At 39.2% G+C, this 20,575-nt stretch overlaps 1 protein-coding gene across 2 annotated transcripts in view; it reads right to left on the bottom strand.

Moving 5' to 3' along the window:
- Nucleotides 1–468: 468 nt before the first annotated feature.
- Nucleotides 469–20,575, bottom strand: part of LOC146313364 (gamma-enolase) — a 32,399-nt gene continuing 12,292 nt past the window's right edge. Inside the window, exons 2-14 of one of the 2 annotated variants that reach the window (XM_084738330.1) lie at nucleotides 19,097–19,182; nucleotides 17,186–17,281; nucleotides 15,350–15,408; nucleotides 12,771–12,840; nucleotides 11,368–11,501; nucleotides 10,846–10,937; nucleotides 10,453–10,583; nucleotides 8,161–8,358; nucleotides 7,868–8,069; nucleotides 4,882–4,990; nucleotides 4,659–4,717; nucleotides 1,449–1,557; nucleotides 469–1,418 (exon numbers count right to left, since the gene is read on the bottom strand). In XM_084738330.1, the coding sequence (XP_084594456.1) occupies nucleotides 1,488–1,557; nucleotides 4,659–4,717; nucleotides 4,882–4,990; nucleotides 7,868–8,069; nucleotides 8,161–8,358; nucleotides 10,453–10,583; nucleotides 10,846–10,937; nucleotides 11,368–11,501; nucleotides 12,771–12,840; nucleotides 15,350–15,408; nucleotides 17,186–17,281; nucleotides 19,097–19,181 (1,305 nt within the window). In that variant the 5' untranslated portion in view covers nucleotide 19,182 and the 3' untranslated portion in view covers nucleotides 469–1,418; nucleotides 1,449–1,487. Of the gene's footprint in view, nucleotides 1,558–4,658; nucleotides 4,718–4,881; nucleotides 4,991–7,867; nucleotides 8,070–8,160; nucleotides 8,359–10,452; nucleotides 10,584–10,845; nucleotides 10,938–11,367; nucleotides 11,502–12,770; nucleotides 12,841–15,349; nucleotides 15,409–17,185; nucleotides 17,282–19,096; nucleotides 19,183–20,575 lie in introns of both variants that reach the window. The other variant, XM_084738329.1, reaches the window with a different exon arrangement.

Below are 20,575 nucleotides of genomic sequence, written 5' to 3'. Positions count from 1 at the left end.
TTCATTTTGAGAAATCCCCTCTGAGTATTTCTTTTATTTTTAGCTTTGAAGGTCACAAATTCCTCTTAGTCAATCAGTTATTAAACTAGGATCACTGTAAATTAAAATGTCTTTTCTTGATATTGTGACTTCCCAAAAATGTGATAAAAGTTAAAATATTTTATTCCTCCCACACACGCCCTGTTCGAAAACATCACAACCGTGATTTGCATAACATACTTATTGTAACCCAAACCACAATCTTTTCCTCAACCTTCACCAAACTATAACACAGTGTTTCACAACATTAACCAGGTGCGTCACCTTACAGATGTTGTGATGATCATTAAGCTCCCTCAGCATCTGCAATTTTAAATGCAACCACAGTTTATTGCAAAAAAAAATTCAGTCAATTCACAAAATCACAAAAAACTGAACTGAACAAGAAACACCGACACAAAAAAGACAAAAAAAACCTTATAACTGTGATTGAAATTGTAAATTAACATCTTTTTATTTCACATATTTTCACATTATTTTCAATGACAAGCGTTCTGTTCTTTTTTTTTATTTTTGTTTTTTTTAATTCTCTTTCATATTTTTCAACACAGCTATTCTATTATGGACATTCAGGAGGAACAGAAGGAACAAAGGGATTCTGGGTTTTGTTATTTTTCTTCTTTTTCTTCAAGACTTCAAGCATAACGGACAAATAATCAGAATCACGTCGGGGTGGGAAGAAAAAGAGGGCCTGAAACTGAGAGACGGACACGACGAGAAGAAAAAGGAGACAAAAATAGGACGGGAGGAGGACAGAAGTGGGTGGAGTGCAGGTACTTCAGTGTCCAGGTGAGAGTGTGACACAACTGAGTGTGTAAGTGTTCAGGTGTTTGTGTAGTTTTCTTGTCTTTTTTTTTTTATTTATTTATTTAAACTCAGTCCCTGAAACTGCTGTTTTTGTGTTTCTCTCTGCGAGTGTTTCGTCCTCTTTTGGCGTTGAAAGTTTTGTTTTTTCATCTCTTTCAGTTGCGTGCTTCGGTCTACAGTATTCTATTATATCTCTACTTATTTATCTCTCTGTTTTTACAACAATAATCTTTATTTTTGCAGGTCTGTCCTCTGGCTGTACATGAACTATTCCTTTAAAACTACAGTAACAGTGCATGTCTGGCTTATAAATTAGATATTTTTATGGTTTATTCCCCTGCATGTGCGTGAGCGTGTGTTGCATCTTCATTCTCTATGTGTGTGTTAGTGTGTGTGTGTGTGTGTGTGCATACAGCATCATCTCCTTACCTATAAGTGCATAATTTATTTATTTTATTTTATTATATTTTATTTTTTGCTTGGCTTTTTTTCTGTGTGATCTTTCATTGTACATGGCTCGCTCCACGTTTGTCGTGTCTGTCAGTTTGTGTGTGTGTGTGTGTGTGTGTGTGCGTGTGTGTGTGTGTGTGTGTGTGTGGGTGTGGGTGTGTGTGTATGAGTCATTCGTCTGTCTGTCAGTTTCACAGGGCGCTGGGGTTCCTGAAGTTATGGCCTGCAAAGCGAGCCTGGTCACCCAGCTCCTCCTCAATCCTGCGGGAAAGAGATAAGAGAAGAAGAATGAAAAGAAATTATTAATGTTTTAAAGTTTTTCGACATCAAAATGTTTGTGACAGAGAAAAGTCAATCATCCTGAGCACTGAGGCGTCCAGCCCGTTCTCTCAAGAAAAACGCAGCTTATTACTACTCATATTTACCTTTATTGTTAGTCAGTGACCTCTAGTGGCTGTAGTAATTATATCAGGCACAAAAGAGGAAGCGAGGTAACATAAAGTCTGTGTAGGAAGGAGGTCGAGGATGATGGATGGGTCAAACAAAGCCAGACTTTCAACCAGGAGACCGCTGTTCATGTCACATGTGAAACTAAAAGTCAACGATGATCTATTTTAACTTACATAACTTAAATTACAAAACTAGCGTACTTCTAATAACCCAAACCGTGCCTTTTTCCTAAACCTAACCTACTAGTTTTGGTCAGTGGGTGAAATGGCCAATAAAATCACCAATGCACAACCATATATATATATAATCACTAACTATTGTGATAATTGAGTTTATATATAATAGTTTTTTGAATATTTTCAAAGTCAGTTTTAAGGCCAGCTCCTCCCTTCTGTTTTGTTGTCTCTTCCAGGAAGTCCCATGATTTTAATTGCCATTAACCTTTATTATGAATAACTGTCACACATGGATGCGTAAGTTTTGTATGTTTGTCTGATGTCACAGAAGTTGCACACAATCCAGACACTACGCACAATTTCAACCCCTCTGTCACAACGTTCTGGAAACCCACAACCTTCAAAATGTGCAAGCAGGATGCAAATTTAGGTAGAAACTGACTGAGCAGTTTTCATTTCTATATGCCAATGACCAGGGGTTTTTTTTTGTCAAACATGGGGGCATTGTGTTATGATTTCACCAGGCACAGACGGTGTTATGAACGTTGCCTCATGACCTGTCTCTTTTATGTCCTTCAAATTAATGTAAATATGAGGCAAAATCATTGGAATTAAAAAATAAAATGTCTGCCACTGTGTATGACAGTTCACTACAGTATAAATAACTCATTTCTCTCTGCTGTGTCTGTGCACGTGTGCATGCTTGGCTGCACTGATTAGCGTTTATCGCTGGTTAATGCTCCTGTAAGTCTCTCCACCCTCCACCTCTCCTGCGTTTCCTCAGCAGTCCGATGGGATTACAGCGCTGAGCCGACTCCCACCTCCTCGCCCCCCCTCCTGCCCCTGCTCCTGCTGCTGACTGGCTCGGACACATGGGGTGACACCGGCGCTGCTGTCGCCTGTCACGTCAATTAGCCCTGCGATGCTAAACGCTAAGACAGAGCAGGCCGGGCGACCGAGGAGCCGCGTTACAGCAGAGCCTCTGCCAGATTTGGAGCCAAAAGGAGATACAGAGGATGTTGAACACCAAAAAAGTGGTTATTTAAAAATTAAATTAAGAGGAAATAATTGTAGCTTTAGCTACAGCAAATCTGCATCTCTCATTATATGTATAAAAAAAGTGTTTTTTACAGTCTACATCCCGTAAAGATAAAGTTTGCAACCTGGACTTTTATGGAAGTTTAAATAGTCTTGTTAAGGGGGGGAAATCAAAAAATATATCATCAACTGACTATTGGAATTTGTCCGAAATAGCGACACTAGTCATGAACAGTGATGAGAAAAACACATTACAGCGCACATCACTGAATGTGTCACTGAATTAAAATAATAATAATAAAAAAAAAGTTCCATCTTTAATTTCCCTCCAAGAGAAGAACTTACGACTTATAACAGTTCATGTGACAGAACTGTAACACACTGTAATTCACAGAATTTTATTTTATTTTTTATTACTTGGAGTTATTATTGCTGTGTTGGAGACACCATAGGAGGTAAAGGAAGTGTATACTCAATTTAATAAATGACACAGAGGAGGAAAAACAACAGACAAGGTAACAGACACCACTATGCATGATATTTTACGGCATTTAGACTTAGACTATTTAATACCACCAGTGGTGATTTAGACTATTTAATGCCACCAGTGACATATTTTGTCAGTCATTTACATGCAGAACAGCTGCCACTGTTGATAGCAGAGAGCTGCTCCTTCATGAAGTCAGGGTAGATGAATCTGCCCCAAGTTCACAAGAAGAACTAAGACTCTAAGTGGTGTTCTAGTGTGTGTTTTCTGGTAGGAGGTCTAAAATGTTCAAGTTTTGAGTTGTCTGCATGCAGCACATGACTGCTGATCCATCTGTCTGTGTAATCAGGGCAACTGGCTGCACCTGAGAGGTGGGAGTGGTCGTGGGTATATAAGGCCGGCTTCTACAGTTTTTCTGTTTCTCAGGACAGCCTGCACATGGGTTTACATCAGCTTTTAGTTGTCAGGTTTTGAAAGATGAAATATATTTGTGTCATCCCTCCCTCTCTGCTACTTGTTTTATTTCTATTTAGATTTTGACATGAGATTATATAAACAGTCCACAGACTGAGTGGACATGGAGCAGCTTGCAATTTTGCATGTCAGAGTTCAAGCAGATTGATCTGTGTGTTATGCAAAAGCAGCAGTTTGTTACCAGAGGCCATTCTAGGAGACATACAGACCAATAAGAGGTTGTTTTACTAAGAGAGAGGTGTCCCAAAGATTAAGTATGCTTCATGTTTCCCCCAAAGGTTCCAGTCTTAAAACCAGGATATACACTATACTGTTGTCAAGGAGACATGAGTTATTCGTCTTTTTAGATACTGTAAAACTGCCAGCGCGTCAGTCATCACAAACTCATGACGTGTAGATTTGTTCAAACCCACAGAATTTAATTCTTATTTTTAATGGAGATCTCAAAATTTCAAACATGTCATGTTAGGTATCTGTCACAAGACATTGTGCAACTTTTCACATTTGACAGAAAGGTGGAGCAAAGTAATATATGTACTATACTGTATCTGACTACTGTGCTGTATCAGGAAATATTAACTGAGCTGAAATGAAATCACTAAATGATTAATTGAGTTAGAGGAGACAGGCAGAGATTATGCATGTTGATTGTAGTTTGAGTGTAGTATGTCACCTGTGACATTTTTTCCAGAGATATAATAAAGGCTAATCTGTTTTTATGTCTGCTGCACACTGACCTCATGAGTTGGTTGTACTTGGCCAGCCTCTCGGATCTGCAGGGGGCGCCAGTCTTAATCTGCAACAGAGAAACAGTGACAGTTACAACCCAAAACACGCTAAACTTTCGTAAAAGATGATGTGCAAAATGCTATATTATGAAAATGTCACTAAGTGGTACATGGCATTTTCTTATTTTGTTGGTCTGAAGCTCAAATTCTACTTTTTTGTGTGTTTGTGTACCTGTCCAGTGCAGAGTCCCACCACCAGGTCAGCGATGAAAGTGTCCTCTGTCTCTCCTGAGCGATGGCTGACCATCACACCCCAACCGTTTGCCTGAGCCAGTTTACATCTGAGGGACACACACAACGAGACAAACGCACAGTTTTACTGTCTCTGACTGTATGATAGAGTCCTGCACCAGGAAAAATATAATTTAATAAAGTGACAGTTTGGGTAAAAATAAACTAATGCAGGTGGGCAGAAGGTGAAAACAACAATCAAACACATCCAGTACAATAATATGTTTTTTTTCCCTTCAGAAGTCAGAAATGAAAATATTTGTGGAACATTAATACAGTAATATTAAGTGTAATCTGCTGCCAGGATTTTGTTGTGAAAGTCCCAACATCCTGCCAAACAAAGGGACGTCACTCAAGATAATCCACAGAACTTTTTGCGAGCTGTTTCATGTAGAAATCACTTTCTTTCTATTACAAAGGTAGGGATCTGTTTTAATGTTTGGGAGTTCTTTTAAAAAAAAATCACATAAAGCAGATTTAACTTTATTATGTGAACTACTTCCTTACTAGTAGAAAAGAGACTAGATCGATTCTACTGCAGAAAGAAATTAGATCCTGCATGAAACTGCTCACAGCAAGGTCTGTGAGTAACTGGGTCGTGATTTCTGGGAAGAGACACTGGGTTTCATTTTTTCAATTGTATTTTTTTGGTGCTTTGAGTACCACAAGCTGAGTGCAATTTAGTCCCATTATACTGGAGAGAAGGCAGACATCTCTATGACAGATATCTCCAAAACTCTGCAGCCACACAAAAACTATCTAGATGGATAAATAGCACTACAGGCCAGAGGAAAAATATATATTTTTGATTTTTGGGGGTGAACTGTCCCTTTAAAAGCAGATCGTGTGCAAGTGTAGATGCTTGCATGTCTCCTTGACATGATGATTATTACAGTTAATGAATCTGATTGTGATTTATTTGTAACTGTAGCTCATGTGACACGTTAACCTGCTAACAACATGAAAATGAAGACGGCTTGATGCCTCGGGTCCAATTTGAGGTTTAAAAAAAAACGAACAAGCGTTTGATTTCTCTCTCATCCCGCTGAGTGATTAGAAGAATATATCAGATTAACGACGCAGGAAGCTTTTCATGTGACGGGCACAATACATCATCTTTACTGTCATCAGCTCCGTTTCTATCACTTCATCCTCCTCTCCTCCTCCTGCTGCTATAATCCAGCTACACTGTCGTGATTGATGGCTTCATAACCCTGAGTGACGTTTGTTTAGTCTGAGATTGATGACACATATTCAAGACTGGAGTACACACTCTCTCCACAAAGATATCAACAAATATGAGCTACATGAACAAAACAGTCCCAGTCAGCTGCATCAATATATTTGACTGACAGCTCATCTTCATACGGAAAACCTCCCGTCACTTCCTGTCCTTCATTAATCTTCTGTAAAGGTCCGTTCACCGAGGCACAAGGTCAGCATGGCTGACAGGTAATGAGTGATGTGACTGACAACATGCTGACCGCTCGTGTGTGTGTGTGTGTGTGTGTGTGTGTGTGTGTTTCCACATCTGTGACCAATAGCAGGGCAGCTGTGTCCCTGTAGGCCTCTCTCTCTCTCTCTTGTCTCAGCTGAGATGGATGACCTTCTGTGGTCAGTCCAAGTTCACCGGCCTGCCCGAGGCGGCCATGTTAGTTTCCTTTCCTTCTGATAAGAGAGAAACAGCGTGTGTAGCATCAACATGTGCTCACAACATATGGGCTTGACAGTGATGAGTCGTGTTTGTAGATTCGCCTGTAGGCCTCCTAAAAAGGCAGATTTATCATTTTAATAATGTATTTGGCAAAGTAAGTTAGTTCTGACGTTATAGGATCTCTTTCACGTCAAAGAAATAACAAAAGATGTACTTCATTGTTAAACAACTACTGCTAATGAAAGTCTACGTGTATGACATGGCTCAGACAGAAAAAGGGCTGCCAGATGAACGATAATTATCGTATTTGTACCATAATTTTGCACAATATGTGACATTTCCATAAACTGATCACATCAGCACTGCACTGATCAAGCAGCTGGAAGGGCAGTGACACAGTCTGGGGCTTTTATTTTGACAGGTGGTTGTGTGATAAGCTGCGATTGATTCTGTGTAAAGTGATAAACTGCCGCCGTATTGTTTAGACGACAGAGCCTCTCTGTAATATGTCCTCCTTGAACCGGCTCCATCCTAACTTCGGCTTTCAAACCACACGAGAAGCCGAGATGTTTCCTCACCAAAACTCAGGAAACCTCTTCCCTTCCCGCCGTCTGCCTCAGGCCTTCCCTCATCCAGAGCAAGTACTCGACCTTGTGCTGGCATTTTTACATTCAGTATTTGTTGATCACACAATCAATTAGGTATTTGAGACACATAAATGACCCCGTTACCTCTGTGAATATTCTGAATCAAATTCTCCCAGATGGGACTTTTCAGAAGAGCGCCTGGCATTTTCAGCTGAGAAAAAAGACACTTCGGTGGACACAGCCTGTTGGCGAATAAATAATGAGGTACATGAAGCATGTGGCTTAAATGTCCACTGAGCAGTAGCAGTCATGGCTTAAAATCACTGTTGAACAACAGTATCTATGTAAAGTTTGCTAACATTTGCTAGCATTAGCCACCATAAACTAGTGGCTGTACCAGAACAAGCAGGGATGAAGCAGCAAAACTCTTGAGTGGACTGAACTGAGCAAAGGTGCATTTAATTGTTTATAAATTAAGCATTTAAGTCATGAGAAAAATGTGTTTTTTCTTATTTTAAAAAGCTGCATAATGTCACTTTAAAATGCAGTAAGGTACAGTGCTTTTGCATGTTTTTTCTTTTGCTTGTGACAATTTTTAATGAGAAAATTGTCTCCATGAAAGTTCAGGACAGAATATTTGTTGTCCTTGAATCGATCTTGTTAAGATTTAAATAAAGTGGACGTACGCCTGTATGGCCTCAGTGACAGAGCCGATCTGGTTGACTTTGAGCAGCAGGCAGTTGCAGGCGCGCTCCTCAGCAGCTTTCTCTATCCTCTTGGGGTTGGTCACCGTCAGGTCGTCCCCCACAACCTGGATCCCCACCTGGGCAGTGAGACGGGACCAGGCCTCCCAGTCGTCCTGGTCGAACGGGTCCTCGATGGACACCACTGGAGGGGGGAAGGCGTGAAAAAGAAAGTTAATAAAAGATATTCAGTCTCTGGCTGAAGATCAAAAACCAACAAATCTACAGTTGTCCACCTGGGTAGTTGTTGACGAAGCCCTGGTAGATGTCAGCCAGCTCCTCTGCAGAGATGTGTCTCGATGAATCTGGTGGGGATTTGAAGTCCAGGTCGTATTTCCCCTCGCGGTAAAACTCTGAGGCGGCCACGTCCATCCCGACCACCACCTTTTCCGTGAAGCCGGCCTTCTCTATGGCCGTCTGCAGCAGGTCCAGAGCTGAGGAGAGTCGGGGAAAGACACAGATAGGAGGGGAAAGAGATGGACATAGGAGGAAATGTAATATAAGAAACAGAGGATGGAAATAAAGATGAAGTTATTATCTTTTGTGCCCTGGGCTTTGCCTCTCAGGCTACAAATATCATTCCCTAACCCTCTAAGGCTTTGTTCAGACTGCAAGTAAACAGACTGACAGACTGTTCACACTGTTATTTGCAAGTTCTCAAATCCAATTTGTGTGTTCAGACATCACCACCCTATCTGCTTGGGTTGCTGCGGTAACGTTGTATGCATCAGTAACCACATATGCCGGTAACATGACTTTCCCGCACATAAGCAGGAGAAATTAAGACTCCTCCTTTGCACCAGACAAACTCAGCTATGGAAGGGGCTGGTATACATCGTGATGCTCTGATGCACTCCCATCATTCTGTCACATTTTGATTGACGCAAAAAACACCAAAATCCAATTTGAGTGGCCGTAGCTAGAGAAATCTAATTGGAATTGCATTTCAAATCGCCCCCAAATGCATCTTGGATCTGATTTGACAAAATTTCATGTGTTTTTTTTTGCTTTCCAAACTTTTTACAATTAATCTGGACACAGTATGGATACTAACTGGAAGCAAAGTAAGCAAACGAACATCAGATTGTATCAGTTTTTCCCAATGAAGATGTCTGTCCATTCCACAGGCTAAGAGACATGACTCTGCTTGCCTTGGTTCTATCTGTGCAAACAATTTCCTTTTTAAACATGATTTTTTGGGGACTTTAATCAACAGGACAGCCTGTAGATGAGCCAGGAAATGGGCAAAGAGACACAGTAAAGGGCTGCAGCCTGGAATGAAGCCCACAGCTGCTCCTGAGGACTCGGCCTCTATGCGTGGGTCTCATGCTCTAGCAGCTGAGCTACTGGGGCGACCCCAAACAACTTTCTTTGGTCAAAATCAATGCTGACATCCTTGATGTTTCTCTTTCCTCTCCAAGCAGCAGTCAACATGGATGATAACAGCCTAATTTTAATTTTAAAAGCGGCGCGTCTTATATGATCCACAGCAGCCTTTTACAGCATCATCCTCAAAAAAGAACAAAGTTTGGAAGGAAAACAGGGAGCTGCTGGGAGTTATAATTAATAAAACTGATCCGCAATTATATAGAAACAAGGATGAATTAACTGAAAATTATGTTAATAACTATAATAAATAACTTGAACAATTAACTTACTCATTTGCTGATGGAAAAATCACAAGTGGTACTGCTGCAGCATCACTCATCACTTAAATCTGGACATTTATTTGCCCTCCATCAGCTTGAGTTCACTGGATCGCTGTATGTCAGGAAGCAGTGTGACCGTATGTTCACATTACCACACAGCTACAAAACAGCCGGTCAGCTGCATTGTTGCCCAACACCGAGAAAAGTTGCGGCTTGTTCCACTTTTACTTGTAGTGTGTCACGCCTGACTCACAGCAACAAGCGGCGGACGACAGTTTCAGGGTTTCATGACGCCAGCTTCCACTGAAAATGACTCGTAGCTTGACGCTTTGTTGATGGTGATCTGACTATAGCATGAGAGGTGGGTCTGCAAACCTTACTGAGGACTGAAAAACTGATTCAACCTCCTCTACACATTTACTGAGGCAAAAAACAATGAATTTATCTTTTAACTTAACGATGACAAAGGTGACAACTTCCTCCAATTGAACATTCAATCGAAGCTACAGCAGTGTTTCCAAGACAGGACATTTCTTGGTGACTAAAACTATATTTCAGTCTTGAATTCAGTCTTTGCAATTACTGATTTCACAAAGTAAACTACTGATAATGTATTTCACATTTAAAGGGCAAGTCAATCTTCATTCTTTTCCTTGTTTTTCAAATGGAAATTCCCATTCAGCTGTTAGCCAAAAGTAGTAATATCGGTTACAGAACTGAAGCCCACCGCACAATTATTATCAGTCACTAACAATAATTGGGGAAGAAACTAATGAAAAGACTGGGTTTATATATAGCAACGTCATCATGTAGAAACTTTTCAGATAGAGGATCTGAGCTTAATTGAAATAAAGACTCTTTTTTCCTCCTCTTCTTCACCTTCACTGTTCTCCAGGATGTTGGGGGCAAATCCTCCCTCGTCTCCAACGTTGGTGGCATCCTGGCCGTATTTCTCCTGGATCACCCCCTTCAGTGTGTGGTACAGCTCCGATCCTATCCTCAACGCCTCCCTGAGAGACAGACGGGAGGAGGAAGACATCGTCAGAGGGTGGAAAGAGTCGATACTCAAAGAGAAATAAATAATTAGGGTTAAATGAAGGGGACAAAGCATGACTTGATGAAGAAAAAATGCAGAAAAAGAATTCAATCAGCCAATCAAGCAATTCCATTTCCCAGATTTGTTGGTGTTCATGGTCTCATCTTGCATATTAAATAAGAGGAAACAAATGACAAAATGTGTTTTTTACATGTGATGGTTGTTAAAATTCTTACTTGAAAGACTCGGCTCCAACAGGAAGAACCATGAACTCCTGCATGGCCAGTTTGTTCCCTGCATGGGAACCTCCATTTATCACATTAAAGGCCTGAAGAGGAAAGGAACGGACAGGAAAAGGACAAAGAAAGGGTGAAAGTCAAAACAAGCAGGGAAAACAAGAGGACAGAGAAAAAGAGACTTTAGCCATGTTTTAACAGGCTAAAAAACCTTAACATCTGCAGTTCACATCTGGGGTCCATCACAAACATGTGTTAAAGACAAACACATGAAATAATGAGTGTAACACATATGAATAAACCAAATTCAAACATTTTTAATAAAAAAGAAATATGTAGATTGCAGTCAACATGCAGGTGTTACTGTTTTATCTAATTTGAAGCTGATCCAGATGTAACAGAGGTTGTATTTTTATGTTTGCTTTTCACAAACAGGCCTCAAATCTTATTACCATCTTGTCTGATAGACAAAACAATTTAAATAACACAGAAAATTGTAGTGATGTAGATGTTGTGTCTTACAGGAACCGGCAGCACCAGCTCTGTGTTTCCAGCCAGGTCAGCTATGTGGCGGTACAGGGGGACTTCTGTCTCTGCTGCACCGGCCTTACAGATGGCGAGAGACACTCCCAGGATGGCGTTGGCCCCAAACTGAGCTGTTGGACAGGAAATGAATCGTGTTATTTTTACCTTTACTGTTCAGTCATTATTATGTCCAACTGTATCTCCAGAATAACTTTCCTGAATGTTGCAGTTCAAATTCTCTTTAATGGCAGATTGAGTTTTAGCATTTTTGTAGCGCTAATATATGTTACAGGAGTTGTTGTTTGTGTTTGCTTCAGGTATATAAGTGAATTTGTGTCACTAACGCTGCACTAAAATTATTTTGACCAAAAATGAACAAAACTTCTCCACCCTGCACCCACGTTAATTAAAAGTAATCATTTTAATTTTTAATTCAACAACTAGACAATACAGTTTACAGCTCAATTTTTATTTTAACCTGTTCAGATCTTCTATTCATTTGAATGGACACAGCTTTCTACGATGTATAGATGTCTTTTTGCCATCTGACTCCAACCAAAGGCACAAACTTTTTTGATTGGATGTCTTAAAGTGAGGCACACTTTTGTCTATTAATCATATTGTTAAATGATAGAAAAAATCACATATAATTATTTTTTTTTAATGCATTTATAGTAGAAGGCCACCATCACAATTTATATTACTTTTGCGTTGGTTATGTGCTTATGCATTTAAATTTAACCATGCCGATCTTGTTTTCATGGATTTTAATCACCTGTAAATCAGTGTGAGCACTGTGAGCATAAACACAGAGGCTACCAACACAAAAAAATAACAACAATAAAAGTCTTCTTGGTTTACTGTGCAATAAGGAAAGAGATCAAATGTCTCTGTGACTTGTAAATTATATCTAAGCTCATTTTATCAGTGTAAACCCGGATATTATTGCGCATCCCTGCACGGACGGAAAATAAATTAAAATCTTGTCACAACACATTCAGCTGCAGTTTAGTCTGACAGGTTTTCCTCCGTAGGCTGAAATTAATTTCTTCCAACGCCATTACGTTCACTGCTGTTTACCTCGCTGCCTGGAATGATTTGTTGGCTCGATTGAAGATTAAAATAAATGAACAGTGCATTTATTCATTAAGGATGTGAGTTTGTGCTGGCCGTGCCAAAGCCTGTTTTTGGAGCAGCAATTTATTCGCTCTGTCTTGTTTCCGTCTGTATTTATGCCTCTCGTTGGCATTTTATGACAAACGTGCCTTTGGTAAAAACATTTTTCAAACCGTGTTGACTTCACATGAGTGGACTCTGAGCGGCTGTGAGAGGGAGGTTTTCCGGCTGGCTGGTGGGCTCTGATGATGTGATGTTAGTCATCGTGACTTGTTTTGACTCACATTTGTTTTCTGTACCGTCCATCTCGATCATCATGTTGTCCAACTGCTCCTGCTCCACCACGCTGATGCCCTACAGACACACAGATACACAAACACACTGTAATAACAAGCACAGGGGGAGAAATATACAACCTGCATTGATATTAAACCTGCAAAACCTTTTGATACTTTCTTTTCTATCATGGCTACAAGTTTTTATTAAAAAAAATCCCCAGGAATCTATTGGATACATTTTGACATTAAAAGTGCAGTGTTGAATTGTCCTTTAAGAGCATATTACCCTTTATTATTCCATGAATTATAACATTATACCAACTATATTAAACATGAAATATTTTAAATCAGAGTTTCTCAAACTCTGGACTGAACAGAATCTTTTCAGAACATCCCATCGCCGAGGTTCAAGCAACAATACAGTTTCTTCCACTAGCCTTAAATGCTTTTTGACTATCTTAACTGTCATATATGTTACTTAAAAGATGTCTCTTTTGTTTATATTTTATATTTTTTATATTTTTATTGATGTGTCTTTATATTTTTTGCTATCCACTAACACCATAAATTTCCCTGTTGTGAGACTAATAAAACTCCTATTTATTTATAGAAGTTTTTGGCACACACTTGTTGAATGCCTGTTTGTTGGTGTATTTTCAGTTTGTATCTTTTACATCTTAATTAACTTTTATCTTGTATTATTATTTAATTACTGCTGTATTTTTGGTGGAGGGGGGTTAATGTACATAAAGCACTTTGTAAACTTTGTTTTAAAAAAAGTTCTATACAAATTAAGATATAATTATTATTATAAAAGTTAATATGTGCGTGATGATCATGATGAAACATGATGAAGTAAATGTTGACTGCACTAATGTGTATAAAATAATGAAACCATCAACATTCAGACTGGTTATCCTCATTTTCACTGTGCTCATCTGTCACCAGCCATGATTTTCCCTCTAGTCATTAATTTAGTCTCTAACCAGGAAAGCTTTTTCAAATTCTCGCTTTTTCTCCTGATGATTTCTTCTACCCTTACTCGGGTTTTTCAAATGTCTGCTTTTGAATCAGTCGGATAAAAATGCTTTATGTCTAAAGTTCTTGGTGTAACCGGACTGATCCGTCTCCCTGATGTGACGTTCAGGAGCTTGAAGCTGTTCGGCTGTTTTTTGGGGGTTTTTTTCCCACCTGACTGATCACCGGGATTCATTTTCTGGCAAAACATCTGCTGCTGGAAGAGACTACCCATAATGCACTGCTGCAGATATCTGAATCATACTATTACACACACACACACACACACACTCGTACACTTTGTGACAAACTCACATAAACACACAATTCATTCACTTTTCTTGTCTCACTCACACGTTTTTTTTTCTCACACAGATCCACATTATCATCTTTCATTCACAGTATCTCTACACGCACACACACACACACACACACACACACACACACACACACACACACACACACACATACACACACACACACACACACACACACACACACACACACACACACACACTTTTCTCCACCGTTACTGATAGCTGAGAAGACTTTATCTTATTCTCACAGCTTCCTGTCTGCCATCCAGATGTGATTGTCATCTGCACTTCGATCGACTGAATCTGCGCTTGGCGTCACCTGCTGCTCAAGGTTGTTTTGTTCTCATTTTGGTCACTTTCGGCTTCAGTAACTGATATGACTGATTCAATCTGGACATAAAGTGTGGAGACACATGACCACAACATCCTTGATGTCACACACAGGTTTCTAAAAGGACGCTTGTAACCTGGAGTTCACTCGCTGGAAATCTGTAAGAAATGTGCTCATCAAACTAAAATCCAAGTACCATTTTCATGCAGTTGGTGGTAATTATGAAGCAACATATTTGACATTTCTGTCGTTTTCATGCCAGTAGGTGGTAATTACTGTTTCACCTATTTGAAATTAAATTTACCCCAAATTTCACGGTAAATACTTTGCATAACTGAAATTTCTTAGAAACTAACCCAATTTATTGAAAATTACCCCAATGTTATTTAACAAGTAAAATATATATTCAACTGTTTCTACCTACATGCATGAAAACAACACAAATGATCACATCCTTACCATGAAATCTGGGGGTAAACTCAGAGAAATTTCATATATGTTGCTTTGTAATTACCACCCACTACATGACAATGGCACTTCCTAATTATCACATAATTGACCATAAAATTTGGGAGTCCTTTGTGGGTAATTTCTAAGACATTTTTAATATAATACTTGGTAATGACCACCTATTTGCAATAAAATTATGGGACATGGTAATTGAAGCGTTACCTAATTTTCTTATAGCCTATTAACCTCTCAGTGAAACTTACATGAGCAGATATTCTGCTAACACTATAGTTTTCAGTGCTATGACCTGAAAAAAGAGTAAATTCCCTTCCTTTCTTTTAACAAGAACAACCTTGTACCCTGTTCCCTCTTCAAGTCTCTGGTCAGAGACTTTTACAGAACGCACCAGTCAGACATTGTATATTTAAATAGAGTTATTGACAAATATACAGAAGATTTTGGTGACTTACAGAGGCTATAAGAGCGGGACCCAGAGTATCGTTGATGTGTCCGACTGCCTTCAAAACACCTGGAAGAGAAAACAAACGAAGGGAAATGAATCAGAGGAGGGAAACTGAAATCCTGCAGCAACTTACAGAGCCATTTTAAACAAACAAGCTCTGTTAAAAGCTTTACTCTCAGGATTTATACTTTTATCATGTCTGTATGCTAAATATGAAGCTAGGGCTATCAGGCAATTAGCTTAGTTTTTTTTTTTTTGTTTGTTTGGTTTTTTTTTTTGCAATTGGTAACAAGCCACCGTTTCAAAATCTTCATACAGTTTGCAACATGCATCCAAACAGTTGATCTCACCCCCAAAACTCACTCAAACACTTCATACTTGTGTCAAAATAAGCGTGTTGGACCAAAACACGGGCAACAATTTTCATTTAGAAAGCAAATATTGTCACTCATAACACACTGACCTATAAAATGATAAGAGCAGGGAGCAACAGGGAAGTAATTTTCTATATAAATCAGTATTTTATCATAGAATACGGTAACAATAACACCATTTCACTCCATTAACTGTTCAAAAATTATAACAAGAATTAATCAGAAAAGCGGCATTTTGCTTCAATATCATTTATTTTTTCTATAGCTTTGCATACAGTAGTAATTTACTTGTGAAAAATACAGAAATTCCAAAGATGCTATATTACAGTAATTATAATACTGTATTGCAAAACTCTTCTTTTCCCAACCAACCTGCCTTTCATTGCAAAGTCATCAAACCCTTTTGTCTGTTTGGTAATGGTTATTATTTATATATTATATATTTATTTCCTATATATTTCAACATCCTTACTGCAGAAATGGATGAAATTTGCCATGGTTCTGTTTTGAATGTGTTTCTTCGTTGTGTCAGCAGTTTAAAAATGTGCTGCTCATCATGTTGTGCAGGTGGTGGAGTATGAATAAGCAAAGAGTTCATGGATTTTGGAAAACTGGTTCGAAAAATGATTCACAGTTTAGACCACATAGACTTCTGTTTCACCATCTGTGTGAAGAGTTTTGACAGGCACATGTTAGTAATTGAAATAAAGTGTAATTTTGGACTGGAAACACGGGGAAAACAGCTTCGCAAAATGTCAAAATATTCCTTTAAACCCTCTGAACACTACCTGTCCACCACCAAACAGCAGACAAAGTTAACAACTAACTGCTGAAGAAACTGGAGAACCTGTCCTCTAAAGGGGGGGGGCAGTAGTTTCGAGAAATCAGAGTGTGGTGAGTTCAAGTCCAGTACGGAGTGTGGACTGAGCAAGACGCAGAACCTCTGACTGCTCAGGCAGCGCTGCTCTCTGGCAGCCACTTAGACATTACATACTAGTTTTTCCTCTGAAGAAGAAGAACAAGATATGTTCCTCAAGTTGGTGGAGACGAAACCAGGGCTAAAAGGAACGTGCACTGAACTTAAAGGGACAATTCACTCCATAATCAAAAATGCAGATTTTCCCTCTGGCCTGTAGTGCTATTTATCCAACTAGATTTTGTTGGTGTGAGTTGCAGAGTTTTGGAGATATCAGCTGTAGAGATGTCTGCCTTCTCTACGATATAACGGGACTAAATGGCACAAGTCCTGTGTTACTACAAGCAACAACAAAAATACATTTGAAACATTCAAAACCAGTGTCTCTCTCAAAAAATCATGACCCAGTTACTCAAGATAATTCACAGAAAAAAGTGAGGGATCTGTTTTAATGTTCGGGAATTGTTCTATAAAAAAAAAGTCACATAAAGCAGTTGTAACTTCTTTGAAAAATGAAAATATGCATGCAAACACAGACGATCTGTCTCTGTACCTTTGCCCTTGAAGCGGCTCTTGTCTCCATCTCGGAGCTCCAGAGCCTCATAGATCCCTGTGGATGCTCCGCTGGGCACCGCAGCCCTAAACAGACCTGGAGGTGAGACAGAGACGCGGAGAGAAAGAATTAAAGTTTCGTGTAAATGCAACAATTGGATGGAGGCAGTATGCAGTTCATAATTTTTTTTTCTTTGTTTGATTGACACCTCAGTGGCCATGGCAATGATTTTGAGATATTAATAAAAGTAAAGACGTAAAACAAGAGACAGCCAGTCTCAGAGCTGCGCTAAATGTGTGTAAATGCTTGTAAGACAGTGATATAAGGCTGGAAAAACTAGAATGTGGACTTTTAAATTTATTTTTTTGCGCCAAGGTCAGGAATTAAGTTTAATGTAAGAATCTATTGTACTTTTGAATTCTTGAGTCTTGTATGACGTTCAAACTGATGAAAACAATTTAATTGCTTTGATGGCTGAACCCACTTAGCAAAAAGAAAATCGACTGCCAACATTTTTCTAGTTAATTATTCATATTCATAAGTCCACACACGGCTTGTGTTCGTGAGCACGGGTCAAAAGGTAAAATTGCCACGGCTAATAATGATCTTTGGGCAGAGATTCAGCACAAAGATGAAGCAAAGCTAGATATGACTAACACTGTTTGCAAACACTCGCACGGCCAAGTTAAGTGCTACAGAAAAACAGCCAACGTGGTCACACTTTCAGCGGCATCTGAAGGTAAATACAGAGGAAGAGGAGAGGAGGCGACGTGCGGCGTTACCTGCCAAAAAAATATTCTGATGACTCAGAAAAATAAAATACCTAAAACTAATCTAATTTTACTTATTTACTCTTTGAACCATATCTGTACAATATCAAGATAAATACTGTTCCACTTTTTAAATTGTTTTATTCATGTGATGTTTAGTCATGTTTGCTGACTTTGACATGGGATAATGTAGGTACACAACACAACAAAATATATAATAAAGGTCTAACATTTTTAGATATTTTAATACAGAATTATGCAACAGGTAGTCCTTGACACCAACTAGACATTCAGAATGTGCTCATTTCAAACAGTGACAGCAGCGAACATGTTGTTTTTGAAAGGCTAAACACTAAGAAACGGATCAAAGCAAAATATTTCATTAAATAAAACCATGTTGTGACTTTTGGAGATCTATCTTCTTTCAATAAATTTTGATTTTTGGATTTAACAATGCTCTGGAGTTACTGGAAATGTTTGGATCACAGAGAAACACTGTTCAGTGTCCTCCATCAGCTGCGCCGGTGAGTCTCTGACAGGAATAAAACAAAAGTACATGTGAAGTTTGCAGACGTAGTAGGTAAATTTGTCCAGGGAAGAATTATTTTTTCCAGCAGGTATAACAATATTACAGCAAGGCTGAGCTAACAGAGCAGTTCAGTGTTGAATGTGTGGCATTTGTTCAATTTGGGAAATCCTACGATCTCTAGATCTCTTGGCTGCTGACTCAACAGTCACACTGGTCCTGAATGCATCACTGTTGTGCTAATAATGTCAGTAAAGTACATTCTCTCGTGAAATATCGCTTAAATGTTTTTAACTATGAAGTAAAATTTAATTTGATTTGTTTTTATCTTGGGTTATGAAACAAGCTCATACTCAATGTCTTCATCCTGCAAAAGAAACTCTAAACCCCGATCTTCCCTTAACTGAGAACTGATTGATCTGGACAGAGGTCAAATGAAAGTCGTTTGATGTCACAAACAATTTACAATTACAGCAGAGATGCTGTTGCACTGCCAAGCTTTGTTAACGCTTTTTGGCAAATTTCTGACATGATGAATCCGAGCAGGCATCATCGCGGTGAACATTATGTTATTTTTCCCCTCTAATGTTTGCAGACAGATTCAACGGCGGTCACCTTTCTCTGTGCGAAGGTCCACTTCCACAGTGGGGTTTCCCCGGGAGTCCAAGATCTCCCTGGCAACGATGCTGACGATCGACATCCTGAGAGACACAGAGAGGACAAGATGCTACGTTACAATTGCTTTATATTTGATGATATTTACTGTGAATCCTGTTGGAAACACGGCTCATTTTTGACAGTTATAATGGCGGTTATTTCAGCTTCAAACTGATTTTTTTTAAAAAGATGGAGAACAGAGGTAGATCTAACGGAGAAAAAAAGATCTATTTTCATATTATATACACACAATCACACATGCAGAACAACCTGTCAGGGGAGAAACAACATCACTGCAGCTTCACTGTGAAAATCAAAGCTCACCACAGAGCACTGGGCGGTGTCACGCACATATACAAACACACACACACACACACACACACTGCAGTTATTTCGCTGTTTCTGGAAGCAGGTTGCAGTACATCTTCAGCAACAGTGAGTAAATTATGCATCAGTTCACTGCTTGCATCCAGGCTGGAAACTGCCAAAAATAGTTTCAATAACATTTGCTAAGACTACGGTTGCCAAATTAGGAAATCACTGATCTTTTTTGAGAAATAAAACTATTTATTTTTACGATGTTTTTTTTGTCTTCAGTAGAAACCACAAGAGCTGAGAAGCAGACAGGACAGGGAACAGACAAACACAATTGATTTTGTTCTTTTTTAATGGGATTTGTTGACTGTAATGCAATACAGTTAGCTTTTGCTTCGATCCTAATTGCGTAACCTTGTTCCATGTAATCTGTTACTCCCCAAACCTGTCCTTGTGATGGAAATTGCATCAGCAGACGGTGCCACTTAGGCCTACCGCCAGTTTATTGAGACCCAACAGACTTCTTTACACTTGTCTCTGTGACCACTCTGCTCCAACAAGCTACGAAACACCGTCTGCTCATGTATGAAATGCACCTTTCAAGCACTCCCCAGAAAGCAGAGTAAACAGATCTACTATACATCCATGTTGTCTGCAGCTGTCTGCTTATGTTTAGCAGTATATTCAGGCCTTAACTGACCCAAGTCAAACACACCCACAATGTTGCATGACCAGCAGGTGTATGATGGCTCTGGCTAAATGATAAATGCTGAAATGCTCGTAGTGAATCCCCTAGCCATGACTTTTTCACTGATTTGTACCTTCATTGAGGTGTGTGAGGACTTGTCTGCTGTTTTTCACAATAATCCCAGACTGCAGAGCCTCATTCAGCTCAAAATGAAAACTCAGGGGAACAAAAAAAAGATATAAAGTACACTGAGATAACTTTATATGATTTGGGACTATACAAATAAAATTGAAATGAATGATGGGCTGAGTGAACTGGTTGTACTGGGACAGAGAGGCTGTCTGGACTGGTTATTGTTACTGGAGAGGACAGCGTGGAACACAGGACTGACCAGATGCTATTCACATGGGTAAGTACCAGAACAAACTCACAGA

This window comes from Lutjanus erythropterus, chromosome 16 (genome assembly GCF_056507025.1).
Source record: "Lutjanus erythropterus isolate fLutEry1 chromosome 16, fLutEry1.hap2, whole genome shotgun sequence".
Taxonomy (NCBI): Eukaryota; Metazoa; Chordata; class Actinopteri; order Lutjaniformes; family Lutjanidae; genus Lutjanus; species Lutjanus erythropterus.
The sequence above is the reverse complement of the archived record's forward strand: the minus strand, read 5'-3'. Positions and strand labels throughout refer to the sequence as shown.